This window comes from Sander vitreus, chromosome 23 (assembly GCF_031162955.1).
Source record: "Sander vitreus isolate 19-12246 chromosome 23, sanVit1, whole genome shotgun sequence".
In the NCBI taxonomy this organism is placed as follows: domain Eukaryota; kingdom Metazoa; phylum Chordata; class Actinopteri; order Perciformes; family Percidae; genus Sander; species Sander vitreus.
In genome coordinates this window covers 8305396-8330417 of record NC_135877.1, presented here as the reverse complement: position 1 = coordinate 8330417, position 25022 = coordinate 8305396, and the positions used below count along the sequence as shown (strand labels likewise).

The window sequence follows — 25022 nt, the reverse complement described above, 5'->3', positions numbered from 1 at the left end:
AGGGTGGTTTCTGTCGGTGCTCAAGTGATTTTACATCATCTTAAAGCACGGCTTGTTGGCTTGTTTGAGTTTTTAGCTTATGAGCACATATGTTTCTGTATATTAGGCATGCCAAGCGAGCAAATTTTCCCACCAGTTAAACGCTTGCCGACACAGATGTTACCGATCAAACCGGACATTTTGTAAGAAAAGATATTCATTAGTGACGCTCAATATCTGTAGAACGCTTACTTTGATCTCTGCCCTCTCCGGCAAGCTTTCGATGCAAAGCCACTCTAGACAATCGTTGCCTCCATATGATGCCACATTCAAAGTTTACAGATACGTTATCAGGTTCCCTATTAGCATTGGGTTGAACATGGACGCTTATATATTTAAAAACCTGTCGTGAGGGCGGTGGGCAAGTAATGAAAGCGATGTATGGCCAAACACTGTAACACCACTAACACAGCCTACTGCAGAAAGCCTATCGTATATACATTTTAGGCAGGTTTCCCTGTCTCTATACAGCTCAGTGACCAGAAAAGCTTCATGAACAGCAGTGATCTGATCCCAGTTTCCAAATTTTTAGATGACAGACAAGTGGAGACTTTTACTTTTCATTTTCCCAACATGATTCCTTCTAAGCACATTATGCAGTGCAGTGTGATCTCAAGGAGTGTGTATACTCAACTATACTGTCCATAAGAAATATGTAAAAGTGGTCCAAGTACATGTATGTAAAAAGCTAAAGTGCTTTAGAAAGAAACCAGTAATTTATCTTAACATTGTTTGATTAAGTGGAATCCTGATTGATACGCCAACCAAGGAATCACATTCCCTGTAATGGGAAACAGTTGCTTATGCTGCTAATACCACTGAGAATCAAGACCTCAGTGTGCAGCTGTACACAGCTTCCAGCCACTATCAGCTCACTGTTTCAGCTCAACGGCCTATGTGTTTGGTAGATCTCACCCTTGGGTTATCATCCGACCCACCACATATAAAACTGTATACACTGTACTTGCTATATTGCCAAGTGCAAACAGGTGTAGAGCTGAGGTAAACAAGTGGCAGAGAGGAGAACACTTATCTCTATTAAGACCAGATCAGAGAAGCATAGATCCATACATACAAGGAGCATGGAAGAGAAAAAAAGAAATGTACAGGGAGAAGAGAAGCGTGGACAGAGAAATCGAGAAGGGGGGAGGGGGTCAGTGGGAGGATTGAACATTTACAGTATGCTGGTATGAAAGTATAAAACCATATGTGGGCCTTTTGATCAGAGTTTGTTCTAAGACAACCTATTTTTCTCACACACACAAACAATCTCTCTTACCTGGATGCCGTCCAGCAGTTTGCTCATGCACCAGAAGCTGTCAGCCTCAATGTTCCTCAGAGCCTCTTCCTGGAGACTGGACACGTCAAAGTTTTCTACTTCTTCCTCTAGAGAAGACAAAGGAGAACAGAGATAGAGTTAGAAATAAACAGAGAGAGAGAGAGAGAGAGAGAGAGAGAGAGAGAGAGAGAGAGAGAAAGAATGAACAAAGATACAGAAAGCACTTCAGCTCTAACGGCACGGCAGGGACTCCGTCGTAAAGCCACCCACTCAGACAGGTGAACAAGGACATCAGGTGCAGAGGGAGGACACATTCAATAGGGAGTGTGGGAGCAAGGGTTGACGTAAGGGTGGTGGGTTATGAAAGAGATGTACGGAAAGGAATGAAGACGCTGACAAACTGAAGCACAAGAATAAGGGATGAAGCGATGGCGGCTGTGTGGCGGCTGAGCGTGTGCAAAGAAAATAAAAAGCGGACAAACAGAGCAGTCAAATGATTACCATCTTTTAAAATCCCTTAGTTCATCCGTTTTCCATGGCTATTTTGAACATTCAGCACACTCCAGTCACACACTCCAGCATAATATGTACTTTTTATATTGCAGACACAGTGAGTGTGTTTGACATATTTTCTAGGAATAACATAAGAAATGATGCAACTTTTGTTCCGTCTTTGAACTTGTTGAAGTTAAATCACCACTTAAAGAGTTGCCTTTATACTGCACAATAACCGGTTATCTTATTTTTGACTATATTCTCTCATTTTATGCTTTATTTTTGTTGGTATTTGTTCACATTGTATGATTTAAATTGGATTTCAATGTAAACTGCTATAAAAAATAAGGCAATTGTAAAAAGTAAAGAAGGAAGTAAGACGGGCTATAAGATAGATAGTCTGTAAATAAATGCTGCAGAATTAGGTTAGGACACATCCTTATACCATACCTGCAAACTCAGAAGAGCTGAAAAAGGCATCATTTCACAAAATGGAATAACAATAACTTATAACAATAACTTATTTCACCAGTAAATTCCTGTTAAACGACAAAAACAACCACTGGATGGGAAAAGGGTATTTTACAACAATTTTGAATGCAGCACGAGGCTGGCAAGGCGAATATCAAGTGAATGCAACATCTGTGTTGTTTTTCAGACAACGGCAGCTACAGACTGTTGGAATCCCCTCCAGTGAAATACAGACACTTTTACACCGTTTAGCTGTCAGCATTTTAACCGTGTTTACTCCAGCTGCTAGCTAACGGTAGGCTAACGTTAGCTGCTGTCAGGTGTAGTGTTGACTAGCGTCCCGTGCGGCGATGTTTCAGTTCCCTCTAACGTCCGTTTTTGGAGCATCAGAGAGAAGCGTAGGCATTTAAGTGGCACCTAAATAAGGCACCGAAATCCGCGTTGCTATTCGGTCCGGTAGAGAATGGTCGTTAAGGCAGGTATGTTATACACACTGCAGACTGCAAAGAAGAAACAATTTCCAAGCTGCGAGCACCCTGAATTTCTAGTCCTCCCCAGCGGGTGCCATCAACAGCGGGTGTCATCAGATGTCATTAATGGCAGCAGTGTGTGACGGACTGCAGGGGCTTTGACGGGCCTCTGACAAGCCACTGACAGCCAGTGGAGAGGAGATGGGACAAGACTGATTAACAATGATCTACAGAGAGAAAGGAGAGGGACAGAGAAAAGGAATGTTTGTGTGCTTATGTGTGTGGTCATATTACTAAAAAATTGGAGTTATGTATTTACTGTATGTGTTTTTGCATTCCTAATACACACTCACAGACACATCTACCGGACCTGGCAGCACTGCTTGGTATCCTTGGCAACCCCAGTGGAATGTTGTCAAAGTTGTAATGAGCATGCTCAGTCTGACAGACAGACAGACAGACAGACAGACAGACAGCTGGCAGTGGGCCAGGACTACAAAGCTAGTAACAAGTGTATATGTATGTGTGTGTGTGTGTGTGTGTGTGTGTGTGTGTGTGTGTGTGTGTGTGTGTGTGTGTGTGTGTGTGTGTACTCGTTTAATATCCTGCCATGCAGGAGCTCTCATCATCGTCTTGTCTGCTTGAAGTCAGATGAAGACGGACTGAAACCGGACAGAGGCGCTACGGTTCCTTCATTTCAGTGAGACCTTTCATCCTATCGCACCCAGACAGATCCAGGTGTTCACACAGCTACCAGATCTTTAATACCAGATATGGAAGTGGTCAGTGGCTGGATTATGATTGTTGAGACCTTTAACTCACTCACGAAAAGAGGATAAAGAAGAGAAAGAAGCAAATGGGTCTGATGTGTTCAGTTACAATGGGAACGAGTAATTTCTTTAAGCTTCATATATGCTCAGATGTGTTACGTTATGTGCGCAGCTTCATTAGAAACTTATTCTATTATTAATGGCACCTGGTAATCATTTCACCCAGATCATCTTCAGGAGCACACAGCCCGTTGGTATGTAACTGGTAACTACTCACGCAGTCTAGTAATAATATTTAAGTCATTTATATGTTTGAGTGTCTGTGTTAGTTGGCCGAGAGTAACTTGTAGCTCGCAAGGTGCGGTTGCTCAGCGATCCAGTGATGTAGTCAATGTTGTTTTAAGCCAGATTTGCCACATTTTGATGGTGTTGCAGGCTTCTTTGATTTCATTATTTACATTATTATTATTATTATTATTATTATTATATTATATTATTTGAATAATATGGTTACATGGTATATTTGAATAACATATTGTCATTATTTGTTTGTTGTATTTCAGGTTTATGACCTGTGGTCATTTAATTTAAAATAAACTTAAGGACAAACACGAGTCATGACATGGTGTGCTTTCTGGTAAGCCTTTTCGGAGGGCTAAATAACGGAAAATCCAAACAATGATTAGATATCAGTGTAGTTCCTTCTAACCACAATACAATAAAATGTAATACAGCTACAGGCTACACATAATAGCCATTATTCTTGCCAACACAGAGATATAATCTCTTCAAATCCAATTTTTGGAGGGAAATCAACAACAAAAAAGCAAAGACAGCTGATGGGATGAAAACTCACAATATTTCTCCTCGGCTTGAATTGAGGCCGCAGTCGACTATAAGCAACTAAAGCTAAATGTAGTGTTGGAGCAGCTGTTATAGCACAGAGACAAAAGTAGCCACCATCTGACCAATTGGAAGTCCGTATTTAGTGATAGATCCTTTATAGTGATGCAATAAAACAATGACAACACATCTCTCTCTCTCTCATGTGTAGTTGAAACGATGAATTGTAAACAGGCTGACTGGCGATCCGCATGGTGTTGTTGCTGATTAACAAGGTGGTGAGAATGCCACTGCTCCTGGCGTGCGGAGAGACCCATGAGTATCCCAAAGTCTCAAATCAGTCTTTGTCATGGCTAAAGCCTTGTTGTCTGGCTCAGTTCCAAACCTAGACCTTGACTCTGGAGCAGATTAGAAGGGACAGCTTCCAGAAGTCCAGTGGTCGTACTGAAATTGGGCAAAGCTCATCACAATAACAAGGACACACAAGAGGAAGGGCTAAGAGGAGGAGGGGCCCTGTGGTGGGAGTGCCCGTACTGGATCAGTGTGGCTGGATCACAAGGCAACAGTGCCCTCTGTGATCGCTGGTGGAACTGACGCTAACCCCACTAACTGGCTTTACACTGGTGAATGCTTAAAAACGGTCAAAGCTCAGGTCATTAGTCACTTTCATTGCCAGGCAGTCCAGACAGCTCTTTCTGTTTACTCTTTGAAGGATAAAATAATCAAACCTGTGTGGTGAATGTCTGATGATATAATAGCCTGTGGCTGAACAGTAGTTTCCATGAACCACCTTCAAATTAGGGAGCGTTTTGGTAACATAAATAACAAAAAAATAGCAACAGTAGGCCACCTTGAATGTCTCAACAGGCCGTTTGTCTCAGCTGACCTGCCTTCAAAAGAAGAAATTGCTAATTGCTTTCACTAGATACATGCCTCAGTAGAAATTGCTTCAAGATATTCTCTTGGTGATTACTTTTGGAGCAGTGCCTTCACACTAAGGACCAGCTGACAATACTTGTCTGGGACATGATCCGTGCCTCAGTAGAAATGCTTCACAAATAAGAACCTGGGGAATTTCTGGAAGTTGAAGCTTCAGTGAGCCCCACATCAGAGAATGGGAGTCTCAGTGGCTTTAGTTCTGTGCGCGATGTGCCTCCAAAATAACCTTTCGCCAAATGATATTCTCAGGTTCTTCAGAGGAGGAGAAAGCGGGTCTGACACAAACTCACCTTCGCGGGAGAAGAGAGACAAGCCGACAACTACAAACTTTCATGTCTGTGCCCAAACTGAGATTCACAGGCCTCTGAAGATGGCCGTTTTATGATCAAATTGGCAGAAAAGCACAGCGCGCACACACAAAAAAACAATTTTTTTTCTCTCTCTCTCTCTCTCTCTAATTTCTTAGACAGAATATCACGCTGTCACAATATAACGCCTCAACTTGCAAAATAATTGCTTGCATGGAAACAAAGTTTATTGTTGTTGGTAAAGGTATGACTAATCATTTTTAGTATATTGGTGATTCAATATATTCTGTTTGTTCGTTCATATTTTTTATCCTGTCTGTCTTTACATCTTTCCAGTAAAACATTCCCTCCTAGACAGGGAGTTATAAATTGTATTTTATTTTCCTTTTTTTTTGTAAAATAAACGGCATGATTGGATTGGATTGAATGGAATAAACTGGAGATGGACCAGGTAGTTAGAATGAGCAGCCACTGAGGCTGACAGACAAAGATGAGAGAACTGGAAATGTTCTATCAAATTGTTCAACTCCGTTGTGTCTTCATCAGCTTTCCTTTGTTATCGTACGGTATTTGCAATTCCTGTAACTGTAGCGTGCATTGTATATATCCACTTTGCTATCTATAGGTTAACACTGTTCGTATATGTGTTTTAGTTCCCATTGTTTCCATTGTGTTATTGTGGTCTTTCTACTTCAACTTTTCCAAAAGGAAAGGATTTGTACATTTCTTTCTCTATGTCGGTAATGCATTTGAGGGTCAGGAGGTTTTTAAGACTCTTGTTTGTGCTTTTAGGCACAAACAAGTCTCTCTCTCTCTCTCACACTCACACACACACACACACACACACACACACACACACACACGAGGGCATAGCAAAGGAGCATTACACGCATGTACACATAACTATGAAAACACATACGCAACATTCAAACTGATTACACAATACAGAACTGAATCCAAACTTTCTCCAACAACCCAAATCTACGGTGAACTATTATTCTCTTGACATAGTTTCAGCTCTACCACTTAATATCTCATCTCCCCCATCAATCTGTCGCTCCTATCTCTTGTTATACCTCGACTTTCCTCTGATAGACTCTTGATTTCTCTTTTAGTAGATCAATGCTTTTTCCTCTATACTCTTTCTCCTCCCGTTTCCTCCGCTTCTCCTACATCCTCATACAGCCATTTGACATCTCTTCTGGTGCTATTGCTACCCTGCCTCTCCAAGCTGTTCTCCTCTCCCCCTCGCCTCCCCCTTCCTCACCTCTCTTCCCATTGGCCACAGAGCCAGTTTCCTGCCAGGCCCCAGGGCTTATTTCCTGTTTGTCCTGGCGCAGGGGGCAACTTGTCCAGAGAGACCAACTGCTTGGTCGCTGCCAGCTGTGAGCACTTGGCACAGCTTGGCATGCAGAGCCGGGTTACACCTCCAGAGACCGAGTGTGGGTGCTTACATACACAGACACGTGCACACACAACACACACACAACCACACACGCCAGTGCTGCCATCTGCCCTCTACAACTATGGGCCACAACGTAATGTGATGTAAAATGATAAATGAGCTAGTTTACCCTGATGTAATCATAAAGTGTGTGTGTGTGTGTGTGTGTGTGTGTGTCTGTCTGTCTGTCTGTCTTTACAGACAGCAATTGGCAATAAAAAACAGTCTTGTTTGACAACCTTCTGTTTGTTCAGATTAATCACAAGCAAACCTGAGTTGTAGACCGCCAGAGAGAGAGAGAACGCTATTGGTTTTAACACAATTTTCTCATCGAAAGCTCATAACATCACACAAAGTGGTGCAGTCATTACTTATAATTTACAGGGGTGGTTCACGTTAAATCTAATGGATTTAATGACTTACAATTTAGTTGCTGACTCCTAACATGTCAAAATCTACTTTCCACCTTCAGAATGGCACCCAAGTGACACAGCCCAAGGCTTGGCATTTAAAAATGAGACACATGTTAGACATACAATACTTCCAGCTCCCGGCTGTTCTGACGAACCCCCCCACTCCATCTCTCACTAGGGCTTCTGCAGCAAACAAAAAAAAAGCGATTTTCCCACCGTAGCACAATTAGTGTGATACCACTGTTATTAATGAGAATGGAATGAACATTTTCCAGAGAGGTGGAATTCATACTGTTGGATAATTGAGAAGAAAGTCAACCTGGCAAACCTGGTGAGAGATGAGAGCGTTACGAGGACAGAATTATGGCTGTGTGCAAAACAAGATGTGAAGATATGAAAACAGACAGCTGGAGGTGTGTGTGTGTGTGTGTGTGTGTGTGTGTGTGTGTGTGTGTGTGAGTGAGAGAGAGAGAGAGAGAGAGAGAGAGAGAGAGAGAGAGAGAGAGAGAGAGAGAACGGGTAGAAGTGATATGGGTAAAGGTGAAAGTAGGAATAATTGTTTTTTTTTCCTTCTTCTTTTGGGTCATGACAAAGAAACTTATCTAAAGTCTGTCCATTTTCCAAAAAGGCAAATCAATGGGGACATTATCCAGTGTCTTTATTCCATAGTTCTTAGAAGTAACAAGGTTTTTCTTCAAAGTACACCACTAAGCTTAATCATTGAAAGCACTGAACTTCAGCCTCACCAGTGATAAGGAACGCTTTAGGCCATAAAATCTGCACAATCACTCCAACAACGTTCTCATCTCCCACTATCTGCACTACAAGCCGTGTGTCCATACATCAAACAGCAGGCCCCACAGCTGTTGGCAAGATAATGTAAGTCCTTGACATCAAATTGAATACAGCTATTAATACCATATCTGCCTATGCGCAGACACATAATGATCCACTTGCCCCGAGGTAAGATGGTTTCTTGTATGAGGAAGCTTAAAGTGTGTAATGTTGGGTAAGGCTACCGCATTGCATGCAACTGTTGCTCCTGCTGCCAATATCTCTATTCCCATTACACTCCTCCCCATCACCACCCCTCATATTGGCCTGTGGGATGTTTGTACTACAACAGTGTGTGTGTGTGTGTGTGATTCAACATTTGTGCAGTTGGCGACACGCTCTACAATTGTGTATTATGGGATGTTTGTACAACAACAGTGTGTGTGTGTGTGTGTGAGAGAAACGTGCGATTCAACATTTGCGCAGTTGGTGACACGCTCTACAATTGTGTATTATGGGATGTTTGTACAACAACAGTGTGCGTGTGTGTGTGTGTGTGAGAGTGAGAGAGAAACGTGCGATTCAACATTTGCGCAGTTGGCGACACGCTCTACAATTGTGTACCCATGGCAATGCCAGAGAGACATTGCCTGGGATGAGATGTGTTTTCCGCCACTTTTTTGCAGCTTAATTCCACAGTGCTAACATACGTACGCAAGGGGGAGTGGGCATTGGCGATCAATAGTACAAATCATAGCTGGATCTACAGATACTGACAGATCTTATGATTCATAGCCACTGCAAGCATGCCCTGATCAGGAGCATTCTGAAAAACACTGTTGGCATGTAATGGAAAAGTTGGGACATAAAATCATGAGGCAGCAATTGGTCTCTTTACCCAAACAGTTCTAGATTGCTTTACATTTATCAGTTGATTGTTCAAAGGTGTACTCCACCAATTTCACAATGAAGTTCAGATTACCCGTCATGAGGACTCGTGGAGAGATTTGAATGATGTCATCAGGGTTATCCAGGGTTTCCCGCAGCACTTTGCAGCTAAGACGGCCGCCTAAGCAACACACGCCTACCGCCTTAACTACGTCGTCCAAAAAAACACAAACGTATATGAGCGATATCCGCCGTGTTACTCTGTCCTGTTTTATCCCTTTCATTCCAAACCACACAGTTGACAACCTGCAGGTGGAGGCGCTGGAGACAGGCTCGGACATAAACGCCTCGGGCTGCTGTGGACTTGTCAGTCTCGCGAGAGCCACTCAAGACACAGTACATCTGCCTGTCAAATGTACAAGACATATTTGGGAGCTGAGGAAAAGATTCCTGAGATGTAAGTGAAGGATCAGTCCATTAAGTCATTAGTGTGTGTAATCTGCAGGCTTAGTTAAGAGAAAAACAGTAATAAGCAGACTACACTAGATTATGAATGGCGGCTGACACATTTGAACAGACAGGCAGTCGACATGCAGAGTGGTAAGAGAGACACCTGAAGAAGTAATTCTGTGCTGATGCATACACGAATGTGTGTGTAAGTGTGTGTGAGGACATGGTATGCAAGTGTCCAGATCCTGTGTGTGACTGCTTTGTTACAAACATGCTCACATATCTGCAATGTGTGCGAGTCTTTGTGCGCGAGTGTGCACAAAGGCATGATGCAAGCCAAAACACCACACACCGCCATCGCAGCAGCACGGTAAGATGACTGTTTCAATTGCCTCCAATTGCATCAGGTCAAGCGGAACGCGTCTCGCTGGTGACAGAATGATAAAACTGATTCTTCCCCCCCCCCTTCTTCCAATGAAGCGGCAGACAGAGAGAACGAGAAATAGAGACTTGGAGAGATCTGAAGCTTCTCGGTGAGGAGAGCTTCAATTTATGGCTTTTTATAGTCAAGTAATTAACTTAATCTAAAAATATTCAATAACCCCTGCGATTATTCACAGAAGATAAATCATTTTTTGACAGGACTATTTCTCTGGATCATTTCAGAGCTCTATTGCTTTTATCAGGAGCAATGAGAAAATCTCTGGTAATAGGGGGAAATAAGATCAGGCTGGATGCAGATGAAAGCACAGCTATTGATTTTCAGCTTTATGTATCCTGTTGTCAAGCACTGACAATGGCCTCTGTGGTTTCCACGGTCATCTCCCGCCGTAGGCCAAAAGATGTCAGGTTCAAAACACACAATTAGAAACAACAACAACTGTCGTACAATCCTTTTGCAAAGGGTTACCACATGGCTTGAAGAGATTTGCCTATTTTTGTAATCATGCTTACCGTCTGAATATGCCTTGAATGACTGAAAACAATTACCACGGGTGTCCTCTCCTCTGCTAAGATTAGATTTTAGTTAACAACTGTATGCACAATGAAACTGTATTTACTTTAAATGGCTAAAACACTATCCTCCACCTCACCGTGTTGAAACCGTATCCTATTTCAATAGGGTGTAGTTTGGTTGGTTTTATTCCGTCATAAACAAACCTACGCATCAACACACCAACCAAATATGCACAAATCAAAAAAAAAACACAAGACACAAATTAAATCAGTCACCTGGACATGCAGACACACAAAAAAACATTAGATTATAAGATCAAACAAATTAGAATATAACACAAACAAGGGGTTATTCATTAAAATTGAGGCATATAAACACTAAAATTTAGAACAAACACTAAACTAAACACTATGGAATTGAATTCCATAGTGGTTCTGGCCTGCCCTAAATCATGACCATGATCAACAACAAGGAGTGCTGTGCCACGGTTACATTACAGAGTTAACAAGAAAACAAATCAATTACAGTAGATACTGCTCATATTGCACTTAGTACATATTTACTATAATACTAAAAACATTCACCCATCCCTCCACTTTCAATTTCCGATACGAAAAAGGTTTTCCACCGTTTATAAAAACTGTAATAGATTCAGAGTATCTCAAGTCATCCGTTTAGCTGATTTTACAACAAACTATTTATACACGACTTGCTGCTGAAAACTAAACACTATAATCAATGTTTATCCAGATACATCATATAAAATGATCTATAGTTAAGTAGGTTCACCTAATTCTAATAAAAAAGTACCATATTATCTTGTAAAATCTGTAAGCTAAGCCGTTTTTGACCATGGTAATACGTAGCATAACACATAAAAACAACCAGAAATATTGTGAATACAATCTATCTCCTTGTCAACAAGGTTTCATGTTTGGATTGATTCATAATCCAGTGGCCTTAAAAATTAATGAGTGGCAGCCAAGTTATATGGTATCATAGAAACAATGAGAATAACGAATGCAACCACTTTAAGGAGAAAGAAGTAGACAATGAATGTGAAGTGGCACCCATCGAAAGTCTAAAAGAAAAGAACACATTTCAGGGGAATAAAAGAGAGACATTTATAGAGAGAAAGGTGGAGATAGACAGAGACTGAGGGTCAAAACCACACAGCTCGATTCAATTTCTGCCGGTCCAAATGCTATTACTTAACGCCAGCAACATGGTGATTGCGTTCTAAACCAAATAGAGGAGTGGAAACTGATACAAAGCTCCAGGCAGGGAGAAAGACAAAGAGAGACAGCGTCAAAGAAAATTGAAGAACAAGTCTCAAAACTGTCTGGGGGGGAAAATAATGCTTATAGTGAGTCAATAATCTCACTGAATGATTAAAGCAGGAGAAATTAGAGAAAGGAAAAGTAGATAAGGAACAAAGTAGGAAAGACAGGGTTCCTGCTGGATGTCAGCAGCTGTGCTCTGGCAATCACTAAGCAGCTCATTAGAGCTAATAACAGCCGTTAATCAGAGGGAGACTTAGAATATAAGGCTGGACCGACGGTGGCCACACCATAGGGAGGAAGAAGCCGATATTAGTTAACAGCCAACTGGCCAAGATCCACTCCACAGATTGCTCAATCTATAGACAGACAAATGGGCAGATGAGTGGATACAAATGAAGAGGAAAGTGTTGAGTTACATTAGCAGTGTATTAATAAAGCAACAGACTGTATTAAGGCTCCCATCTGTTACATGATGTTCAAAACAGTAACACAGCAGTGACTAAAACACCAAATGACAGCAACTCCAATGGTACTTACACCAGAATATATTTAGTCTTCTAGAATTGGCACTTTCTTTCCACAACCACACACGTTGAGCCAGTCATCATATAACGGTTCAGCATTGTAATCCCCTGATGTGAGGATGCAACTGCAATACAAATGAGCGCGGCATAGCACGGCACGCCAGGGCTCGCTGTGCCACAGCTAAAGCTCTATGCCAGCAGACAAACAACAGATCAGAGAGAAGATATGAGGGGGATTGAATGCAGAGAAGACGAGGGAAGATATAAAGACAAGACATAATATAATGTTGAAAGGGCCAAAAGTGAATGCCTAAAGTAAAGCAAAGCGCTGCTTGATGCAAGATGCCAACCGAGAACACAAGATTCAGGCAGAATATGACATTTCGGTTTCAGAAGAGAAGAAATCTTAATTAATAGACAGTTTCTAGTGTCATCAAATTGAAGTTTCTGGCTTTTTCCAGCCTGATGAGACTCTTGTCTTTATAGTAGAGGTATTAGCTCCGGTTTGTGTTCTGTATGCGCCCTGTATTTGTGTGTGGGGTGTTACACTCCTGCAGGCATTTCATCACAGCTGACTGACAGTATGTTTCCATCTTCCAAGCTTTGTACCTGGGTGCTCCAGCAAGCCAGTCTATATGCAATGTGACACCCCTACTCTTTCCACACACACACACACACACACACACACACACACACACACACACACACACACACACACACCTATCAGGACCTCCATCATACACGTTTTCTTTTGCTCCTCATCCCTTCCATCTTCCCTAATAAGCACAAAGACACATCTCCAAAAATGTTCTGACTTTACTGATGACTCTAGTTGGTTAGACACTAAGTGCGTTGTGTAAATGTCTACGGCTTTCACTTTTCCATCCCCCTTCTTTCCTAATTCACTTTGGAGATGAGCCTCTGCTTCATTTGCAATAAAACACATTTACATTTTAAAACACTTAACCTAGAACATTTTAGGTTTTTCCTTATGCTTCCTTTCCTCAAGGGTTCCTGCTCTCTAAGCACATTATCCTACTTCTACAGCGACAACAGAAGTCTAGAGAAAAACTTAGAGCACTTTTGTTAATGCCAGAAAAAAAGACTTCTTCACTTCTATACTTCTCTTTTTTCGCAATTATCAAAACAATGTTTTCTTTTTTTAGGAAACTGCAGTTGGTTATTGACTCATCTAGTATATATGAAGCAACATAAGCATTCATTTGCAGTCATGGTTCTGGCCAAATATTCACTATATTATGTATTAGGGCTGGGCAATATATCGATGTTATATCGATATCGTGATATGAGACCAGATATCGTCTTAGATTTTGGATATCGTAATATCGTAATATGGTAAGTGTTGTCTTTTCCTGGTTTTACAGGCTGTATTACAGTAAAGTGATGTAATTTTCTGAACTTACCAGACTGTTCTAGCTGTTCTATTATTTACCTTTACCCACTAAGTCATTAAATAATTTCTGGTGATTATTCATCAAAAATCAACCATACAATATCGACATTGAGGTCAAGAATATCGTGAAATTTGATTTTCTCCATATCGCCCAGCCCTATTATGTATATTATCATATACAATTATAGCAGCTTTACTTTTTTACTTTTTTTTACTATTTTACAGTATATTTTGCTGAATTAAAATAAACTTTTTGATATAAACAAACTTCACTCTCGGATGCCTATGGCTGACAGAACAGAATCATATAAACACTGTTCAGTCTTTGGACCATAGGCCATAGTATATAAGTGAAACATCTACAATAACATTATAAACATAATATATAAAACAAATATGTCTATAGGAAGCACTGCTTTCACTAAAGCAGTGACTATTCTTCAAGGAATCCTTGCAGCAGAGAAGCTGTTGCTAGCCACTTTCTGCCTGCTATGGCAAGTACAGCTTCACAGCGAAAGATGGTGATAGGGTACACCCGGCCATTCATCTCTTAGTTGAGTGGAGGAAGGGCTGCCTGGCTCAGCCACTTACTGACAGCATGGGGGCACTTTCTAAGCCAGTCATTTTCCCCTTTTGGAAATCTTGTTTTCCTGCCCTGTTTGTCCCTCTCAGTCATCCCCCATGCATTCAGTCGTCCTTACTTTTAAGCCTGCCAGGAGACAGTCTGGCTGCGGTTATTTTCTACTACTTCATTCTAGCTGTGGATCTCGGTCAAACCCCCACCTCCCTGACTTTTGCTTAAAATGCAGATCTCTTTCTCCAGTCTCTCTAACCTGCTCCCTTGTTTTCATCTTTCTTCAGAGTGGATCCATACTACGACACTGGCATGCAGATTACATTATGGATCCGCTGGCCGATCAATGGCCGCTCTACATTAAAGGAGGGCCGGCCCTGCTCCTTGGCCTGTCATGGCCCATCCTGGCCTTAATTAGATGACTTTTATTGTCGGCTAATGGGAGAGGCGCTACACTGTGGAAGATAGGGACAAGACAAAAGCAAAGTAATGCCTCACAGGTGGAGAACAAAAACAATACACTCTCCAAATCAATTTCTCCTTTGACACGAGGGAGGCTTCCTAGTTTGCCTAACAGGCGTGGTGGATACACAACAACTTCAGTAGTATTTTTCCTTCGGCTGCATCAGAAGAGTTTATCAATAATCTACCAATTAGAACTTTTCAATTTGGTTTAACAGCCCGGTGTTAATGAAAGTTGGTGACAGGGAAAAAAGAAGGAGTGCAGTGAAGACGGAGTGGTTAAAGGGTCGAGCCATCACGCAGCATCGCATCATCAAAAGGTAAATGGGGTGTATGTCAGCTAAACAAGCTCTGCAGTGCCAGACCAAGGCTGTTTCATGACTCCAGAGAAGCCAGAGAAACACAGCGAGAAAGCTAAAAAATAAATAAAATTAAATTAAAAAAAACGAGACACTAATAAAGTTAAAGATATGATTAGTGGAAAAATAGGAAGACAAGTAAACTACCACAAACAAACAAACAAATGCAAAGGCATCTTGTGGGCAGCAGAGCATGGGTGTGTGATTTGGTATTTTTTCCCCGACCTTATCACTTCCTGCTTTTGAGAGGCAGCCTACTACCAGACTACAGTGTTTCCTCTATGTTGATTTGACCGTGGCGGCCCCCCACGGCAACATTTCTGCCCCCCACGGTATCAGAAATAGGGCTGCATTGTTAGAGTGCATGTCGGAGAATAGCGCGGACACACAAGGATAACTAGCCAGTTGAGATTGTGTGTGTACGTCCTTGAGAACTCTAAGTCGTATAACTTATGTTGTCAGTTCATTTAAGCCTGGTCTTGCAAATTTAATAACAAGCATTTTATAGTGGGTTTATTGTTATGTACTACAGAATGCTTAGCCTATATGTCAAGATCAAAGTTGGCCTATATAGTAACATTACATTATAGTAACAGTAAAAAATCCTAAAGGAAACACTGAGACTATCATGCTGAGATGGTAAGCAAAAAGCCTTTGGGAATCGAACAGTGAAGAATCTCAAACACACAACTAGACAGAGACATAGAAAGAGGAAGAGAGAAAGCAAATGGCATAGAAATGATATCCAAGACAGAGACAACACACAACATGGAGAAGAGAATAGACAGAAGAGACTTGTTTAGAGGGTAAATTAAGCCGCTGCAAACAGGTCAAAGTCCTAATCAGGTCCCCAATCAATGAACTGTCTCCCATCCTCAGATACTGGCTGTCACTCAAATATAAAGAGCTTCACACTGTTCAGACTTAAACGTGATGCCATGATCATTTAAACATTCTGCGAAAGAAAACCAGTTGTGCATTAGTGTGAATATCAAGAACATTTTTACAAACAATTTGGTTCTGGGTTTGGCTGCTTTGTAACTCCATTTAGCTCTGCAGGACATAAGCCTATATTGGGCTTTTTTTTGCTGCAAGCTGATCTAAGCCACTTACTCATCTACTGCGCTGCTTGTTTCATTTTACAGCTTTTATGGCTACTGATTAGGTTACTGCACCATAATATGAACTATGAAGGCCCACTTCTAACAAAAGCCAATGTTGAGTCCATTAAACAGACATCTGCAGAGTGGACTTTGTGCAGGACAAAAATGCACGGGCCCTTCCCGCCCAAATATACAAAGGACAATGCAGATACTGTACACACACATGTTCCTCTGTTACAACTGAACCAGAGTCTACTTGTCTCATCAGCGTTGTTTTCAGATGCAGGAGGTCATGAAAAAGCTTTTAAAAAAACAACAACAACAACAACAACAGTATCCTACCTGTTCAGCACAAAACCGCAAGACAGACAAAGTTAGCAACCACCTGATGAACATAGCTAAACAGATATTGGATATGACTCCAAATGAATGCTGATGTTGCTCCCTATTTGCCCGATAGGACAGCAGTCACTGCGAGGGACACCCAATCACTCCACCTAATCACTCAACAGAATCCCGACTGCTGTCCTGGCTCCTACATGATGGAAAAAGCTCCCCATTGACATTAGGACAGCTGAAAGTCTACACATCTTCCACCGCAGGCTAAAAACACATCTCTTCCGACTGCACCTTGGCTAAGAAGATGATGGTTATATAAAAATAAAAATAAATGCACTTACATGTGGTACTTTGTAGTTTGGCTTATTGAAGCCAATGTACTTCTACGTGATTCTTGCTGTTCTGAGTTTGTACCTTCATGGTGGAATGCACTTATTGGAAGTCGCTTTGGTTAAAAGTGTCAGCTAAATGAAATGTAACGTAAACAAGCAACTGCGTGCTTACAAGTTTGCTATATCACCTTGAAAGGTTGACAAGGGGACATTTTAAAAGTTCAAACAAATTTTGCATTAGGATAGGATTGTATTTAAGATTACAACTAGGGTCGGGCATCGAGAACCGATTCCTGCTTGAAATAGTTTCAAAAAGTATGATTCCAGTGGAATCGTTTCTTTATTGGAATCGTTTGGAGGATTTGGTTTCAAATGTGATCATGGGTTCCAAATTTATCACGCCAGGCGCTTGTTGTGTTGCAGCCACGGAGCACAGTAAGCAGCGCTCTAGAGTGGCTTTATTTTACATTGAAAAAGCCCTGTAAAACTGCAAACCACCATTGGATCAAAGTAAAAATGTCCTCTTATTTGTGAAATAAGCATGTGACCCGTTTCAACTCCACCCCTCAAAGAATCGGAATCGAGAATCGATAAGAACCGGAATCGAAAAGAAAGAATCGGAATTGGAATCAGAATCGTTAAAATCCAAACAATGCCCAACCCTAATTACAACATGGTGTAGTCCGACGACTTTCGCGCGCAGAAGCTCGAGTGAAGATAATGACCTCTTCTGATGAGTCCATCATGTTTAGTTTTTTTTTAATCCTCCGTGTCCTCCTTGGCTACAAGTAACTGTGTAGAGGGGGGGCGTTCGCGATTACAGAAGGCTTGTGTCATGTGGTGACAACAGTAGTGTTGTCATTACTTAGAATTCCTCATGGGGGTGACAGAAACTACGCACTAAGTCACACAAAAAAACCACTAAATTACGAATTATTAAATTCATTTTTCTTTCGTAGTTTCACTTGTAAGTCTCTACATCTAGGGCCTGTGGCTAGGTTTCTTAAGATGCCAGTGTTTTTACCAAACAGGCTATTGTCTCTTGGGTTTGACAGATCAGTCTTTGACCTCATTCAGAGAAGAAAAAGAAAAGTAGGACAGATAAATAGTTCAGGTGTCTGACCTACAAACACCTTCTAATGTTACTATTGTCATCCTTGTTTGTGTAATAATTATTCAGACAGCATGTCTACATTGAGTGTAATTAAAGACTATTTGTAATCAGTCTTTAAAGAAATGAATTCTCGAGAATTACTGTAACTCCCTGCTTTCACCATACAGCAATGAGCTCACATACAGAAGGAGGGAACTCAAATGGAATAGAAGAAAGAAAAATAGATGGCAGGAGAAGAGAGACAGCGAGAGAGAGCAGGAGAGCACGACAGCATTAGAGTTTGTCTCACACTTCCTACCCCACCACAAAAGGAGCAGAATTAGTCCTATCTCATTAAAGAGCCAAACCTCTCTCTGCTTTGGGTCTCTCTCTGGCTCAGAAAACAAGAATACCTAACAACAGCAGCAACAGCAGCAACAACAACAACAACAACAACAACACAGCGCATCAACCCATCACGTAAGAGGCGCATCTGATGGTTTGTTAGCTGTGTATGTTATTCAAGGCTCATCAGCGCATGGAGATGCAGGAGAACAAAGTGCGGGGTGATGCCTTGAAGATCTAACAAGAGTCTGACTGTGTGTGACTCACCCACAGAGAAAGGCAAAGAGAGGCGAAACAAATGCATAGAGAGGTAGGGATAAAGAAAGTAGAAAATAAGATAAAATGGCAGAGGAAACAAGACACAGGAGAACATGAAAAGAATGGAAAAAGTGAAGGACAAGAGAGGCTAAATGTCTGAAGAGAAAAGTTTTTTTCAGTTCACCTACTTAAAACTAAATTTGAGGGCTTTTGTGTGAAAATATTATTTTTTATTTTAATTTAACGGGGGGGGGGCAGCCAGGAAATGGCAAAAGTTGTCTCATCACAAACAAACAAACAAAAAGTCAGCCAACACAAAAGGATAAAAGCATTACATTTAAATACATTGCACATACAACCTCAACATGAAGTAGACAAAAAGACCATGAACACAACTAACTTCATGGTCATTTTGGAGGCTGTACTGTAGTTTGTGGTACTGTTGCATTGTATTGCAGTTTACTAAAAGGAGTGCACAAGACACTTTCCCTCTGATTATCTCCAAAACTTATAAAGAAAAGGAGTGTGCTGTAAAATTGCTTTTTTTTTGTCATTAACATTTTTTATTTATTTTGGTAATGCAACACCATACACATATATACATGGTACGAATGTAATATCTCACATTTGCAAATACAAACAATGAGATAAAACAAATAAAAATAAAAGGCAGCCAAAAAAAAAAAAAAAGGAACCCGCGCAGCATCCTCATACCCATTACATATACACTATTACCCACAAATATTTAAATACACATATGTGTGCCTGCACATCCATAATCATCCTCTATCCACAAATGCCCCACTTCCCCTCTAAAAGTCAGTGGTAATACTATATTGAAATGACATCCATGCTTGTCTGTTTTTGCTTGGAACATTCTGTACCCTTTCGATCAGATGTTCAAAGGCCGCTATTTCTGTCATAATTTTAAGCCAGTCCGTAATGTCTGGTCTACTTGGACTCTTCCACTTACGCAAAATGATTCTGGCAGCTACAATAAAACCTGTTAACATCAGTCCAGCTTCTGATTTAGCAATGCCTGGGAGCATGAGGGACCTATCCCCTAACAGGCATAATTGTGGGGATTCCGGCAGGGGTTGTCTGAGCCACCATTCAAACTTTTTTAACACTGCCTCCCATAAGGGCCTTACTGTAGGACAATCCCATAAGGCATGGAGAAAAGTACCCACCTCTTTCCTACATTTCCAGCATTTATTGTCCTGGGTTAAGCCCATTTTAGACAACTTATTAGGTGTAAAATAGTACCTATGCACAATTTTATAATGGATGAATGTATTTCTGTCATCCCTTGTAGCCCTTCCAACATTTGAGATAATGTCCTGCCATAATCCTTCATCAATATCCTTACCAAAATCTTTTTGCCATAATAGTCTCAAGCCTTCACATAGTTTGGTTTGAGTGCCTAACATTTTGTTATAAAATACTGAGGCAGAATGTAGAAAGCTTGGATAATTTAGGAACTCTTGAACCACATTCTTCTCTCCTTCCCTTCTCAGTCCAAAAACAGATCCCATACTACTTCTCAACTGCAAATATCTCCAAAAAAAAAAAATCACCTTTGTCAGTTAAATTAAATTGTTCTTTAAGGTCCTCAAATGACATGAATGAGTGTTCTCTGTACAGCTCTTTAACAACACGTATCCCCTTTGCCAACCATGTTTGCAACAAACATACTTTTTTCCCCGATACAGATCGAGGGATTATTCCATACTGAGGAATAGCTTTGTTTATATTGTGAAATCAGCAAAAATTATGTGCTCTTGCCTATGCCCACTGAGAATGTTTCAGGATGAGGTTACCCCCCCCCGACTGTCTGGGTTTCTGTATTCTTCTGTGACAACAGTTCCACAACACTAGATGGGTGTGCGAGCACCTCTTCTATCTTTACCCACCCAGGATTAGAGTCACAGTTTCCCCAATGTTTTACTAATTTATTAATCTCAAATGCTATGTTATACAATTCCACATTTGGGAGTGCTAATCCACCACTATCTCGAGATGCAAACAGCTTCTTTATACTAATCCTGGGCTTTTTTCCATTCCATAGAAACTCCTTAATCAAATTATTATATTGCTTGAAGATTCCGTCAGAGATGGTCACTGGTATCATCATAGAGATGTAATTAAATTGTGGCACAACCACCATCTTGATTATATTAATTTTCCCCCATAAGGTCAAGTTTATCATCTTCCATTTATCCAAATTCAACTTAATTTTCCTCATTAAAGGGGACATATTAACAGCAATTATATTCTCCATATCTGGACACAACCTAACACCTAAATATGTCATTCCTAAAATTGCTTCTTAAAACCCCCTGATTGTTTCCTCTTTGCTGGAAAAAGTCATAAAAACAACTCCCAGGAGGTGATTGAAAAGGCTATCAGGCCCCCAATCTATGGGGGGGTGGGGGGAGGAAACAGGGAAAACCAGGGACAAGAAATCAGTGGGATTCATTCCTGAACATCCTGAAAAAAAATCCTGACACAAAAACAATAAAGCATTGACTAAAGTAATGTATGCACCACCAGTCATTGTGTGGGTGATGATATGCATACAAACACAGGAGAATTATTTATTTATTTATTTTTTTAATGAAAGCTAAATAGTGCCAGGTTCAAATCCAGCCACTCGCCTTCATTACATTTATTGTCTCCTTTCTCTAGTGTCTATCTAATAAAGGAAGAATCCAAGAATAGAAAAACATTATTGGGGTGGTCATAAAAGTTGTATTAAACTCAGCCGCAAAAGTATTAAACAGTCTGTGTGTGCTTTGTATCTGACAGCGTATGTTTATACTGTCAAAAGAATTAAGTGTGAGATGAAAATAAATGTGGCATACCATGAAGGCATACAGCAGGAATGCTCTGGAGAGAAGACTGCCGTTGGAACAGCAAGGATGAGCGCACGCACGCACGCACGCACGCACGCACGCACGCACACACGCTTACAGGTCATGGGCTCTCTCGTACACATACTGTACACACAAACATGCAAGTCTTAACCAGAATGATTGGATGAATAGAACTCATTCACATGCACATTTAAACACAAACTGTGACTCCAAGTGTCTAAACGAAAGAAGAACAGACAGATGGAAGAAAAGAGAGGGGTGAAGAGGGCGAAGAGCTGCATGAGGAGTTTATTGGCCAGAAAGCTGTGAAAAGAGAGACTGTCTCGAGGGTCCCAGGGTTGATTCCCTGTGACCTGTGGTGATGAACCGGTGAGTCTTGCCAACTACGAAAAGGTGCCACTCTGCACTGCGGAGAGCGGCATTTGCTTTAGACAGGTAGCAAAAAGAGATGACTGAGCCTCACATCAATAGCATATCACACAAAAAATTAAGGGGTGAAAGGGAAAAGGGGGGAGGGGGAGGGGGGAGAGATTGCACTTACCAATGTACTCGAAGACGTAGACGACAAAGAACGGTGTGACCAGGTCGTTGATGCCTTGCACGTAGCCGCTGGCCGGATGGCGTATGGCCCAGATAAAAAGGATCCGCTCAAAAATCTTACACACAAACATACAGACAGAGACATAGTGTCAAAACACTAGCTTGTAGACAAAACACATTAACGTTACAGAAACTAATACACACAAAAACATAGTGTCAAAATAGTTTCTTGTAGACAAAACACATTTACTTTACAGAAACTAATGCACAAGGGTAGTAAACTTACAGTGATATGAAACAGAAACGCAATAAACCCATGTGACGGAGAAGCTAAAATCGGAAAAATGAAATTAACAGTGAACCCCTCTGTCAATTTGTCAAAATTTTGTCTTGATGAACTAATCAATCCATTAATGAATGAATCATTTCCCTCACAAATGTTACGTTAATAATGAATAATGTTCACTGACACCCAGTTATTCTCTGGCAGAAAATGATGCCTGACAAGGATAGTGAGAATGATCATAATCATAGAAGTGTACATTTTGGAAAGTGAGTTAGGTGTGGGAAGACAGTGGTAGAAATCAGAACAATTTGAGGCATGCCAAGCTGGTGTGGAAGAAAGCAGCTGAATGGGCACAACCTTGCGTGCTGTGGGAGTGGAACACTGCAGAAGTGGATTTCGATTCATAAGATATTAATTTGGTTTAAACTGTAACTTTTCTTGAGCAATCATTGCATATTAGCTGATCACAGGCATAGAATGTATGGAGTATATTCATCTCTTTTTTGTGGATGGGTTAGAAAGACACCCTGTGGTATATTTTACCAGTATCACTATAGAGCAATGTGTTAACGAGCGGGTCCCTGTTTTGTTTGTTGCATGAGGATGCACTTGGACGGGTGGTAACACGCAAAGTAGCGTAGCAAAGTGCCAACAGAGACAGGCGAGAAAAAGACTGCAAGCTAGCAACTATGGGTTAAACAATGCCGGATTCAAAATATATATTTGTTTTGTTTGTTTTTTTTAATTCATGAAGGAAGTAAGTTTACCTTGTTTGTTCGACCTCAAGGATACGCACGAGTGTTCCCGTGAGAATGTACACATAACTTCCGGACCCTGTTTTTAATATTGACTGTCAATAAAAAAATGCTTCAAAAACACTTAATTATGTCAATGTTTCTAGTTTAAACCCTTAGTTAAGTGTGTGTGCACAGTCTCTCAAACACACCAAACCAACCAAGACCGACGATCCAAGAGGCACATCAAGAGACACCAGTGGGCGGCTGGTACCCCCCCCCCCCGGCATTTGGTTTCCCCTGCTCCATCTGCGGACGAGTGTGCGGCTCAAGGATCGGACTCGACGCCCACGAGAAGTGGCACCAGCGGCAAGGTCGCTGAACCCACCCCCATCCCACCCCCATCCCTGGAGCAAGCGTCATCATCGAACACGATGGACAGCTAAGAGTGTGTACGTGGCATGTTTTATTCCACCACAACTCTCCTTATTGTCTGTAAGTCTGCTGTGAAAAGTGACTGCTGTGAAATGCTATCCAAAAATGTGTGATCTTATTAACCAGTTAGGTAATGACCGTTTGTCCAAATGACACAAGAAGAATTGGGATTTTGGGCATCATGGAGACGGGTGAGCACAGACTAAATTTGAGATGCGTTATTTCTTTGCCTCTCTCTTTTAGCACAGAAGCAACACCTGTCTTCACTTTCTCTGCTGCATTTTTGTGCACAAAAAGCTCACTTTGAACTTTCTCTGCTTTAGTGTTGGGTCTCCTCCTTCCTCTTCTTTGTTCCACTCAGTTTGTCTCCGTCTCTTGCTCTTCCCTTCTGATTATGTCTCCTCCTCCATCTCCCTTTCTCTCAATATTTTTTTGCAAGGCAAACACTTCCATCTTCGTTATGGATGGCTGTTTAATACTGTCAGCCGCAGTGAATTAGAGGCTTGATGTTCAGCTTGTTTTTCTTCAAATACATTACACACACACACACACCTTGCTGTACCACACCCATCAAGCACTTTCTTATTTTTGGGGATATGTCACGTTTCTGTCACTTTCTAAATAACATCATAGTTCATTGTTTTATGGGGAGAGAAAAAGATATGGCCATGGCAATGTCATTTTTTTAGAAGCTGTGCATGCAAAGCATCTCATTTCTATTTAAAGTAATTCAATCAATGTTAAGATAGCCAGGAAGATTGGTAAGATGCAACTCTCTGGCTTTCCCCTGCACTTTCTCCTCAAATCCCCTTTACCTGCATCCACTCCTCACACCTCATCTTTCCTTATCAAAGCCCCATTATTCAAACAGGGAGAGGTGCTGCAGCGTGCAGGGAGACTTGGTAATGGGACTTTCTTTTTTTGTGCAACCTCAAAAGCTGACATGCATATTTCACATTGGCACCTAGACACCGAACCACTGTGAGTGAACCCCTGCGCGTACACACTACCCTACCCACACCTAGTTAACTATGGGCAAAGAATGTTTGTTTGTATGTGAAAGACAGAAAACAAAGATGCAGATAAGCTACACACTTAAAACACCAACCAAACAACTCTTCCTCCAGGTTTAAACAGAGTTCACCCAGTCCTCAACAGACAGCCAACTACATTCTTGCAAATTGTGTTAATCTCACATTATTTTAATATTCTTCGCATAACTGTGTCTCCCTGTGTCATAACGATATGGCTCCATCAATTTAGTTCCAGACCCCAAGGACCCTGATAAGGGTAATCTCAAGAGGTAGAGAGGAAATTGACACAATAAAATTATGCCAAGTCAAAGAACTCTTCACCGACATCTGGCAAATAATGTGAAACAAACTTAAGGAGGGGGGTTAGAGGCTTAAAAGATGATCCCACCGCAAAAGATCATGGGCTCAATCGCTCCAATACCCCACGTATTCATTAACATCCACACAAAACTGGTAGCTATGCACTCCTTAAGTTATTATTATCATATTA

General features: G+C 41.2%; 1 protein-coding gene across 3 annotated transcripts in view; it reads right to left on the bottom strand.

Annotated features, from left to right (window-relative positions):
- The window catches only part of tbc1d22a (TBC1 domain family, member 22a), a 123799-nt gene that overhangs the window by 61809 nt on the left and 36968 nt on the right, over nucleotides 1-25022 (bottom strand). For all 3 annotated transcript variants that reach the window (XM_078281450.1, XM_078281453.1, XM_078281452.1), the window contains 2 exons: nucleotides 22045-22159; nucleotides 1319-1425 (listed from right to left, as the gene is read on the bottom strand). In XM_078281450.1, coding sequence (XP_078137576.1) covers nucleotides 1319-1425; nucleotides 22045-22159 — 222 coding nt within the window. The remainder of the gene's footprint in view (nucleotides 1-1318; nucleotides 1426-22044; nucleotides 22160-25022) is intronic.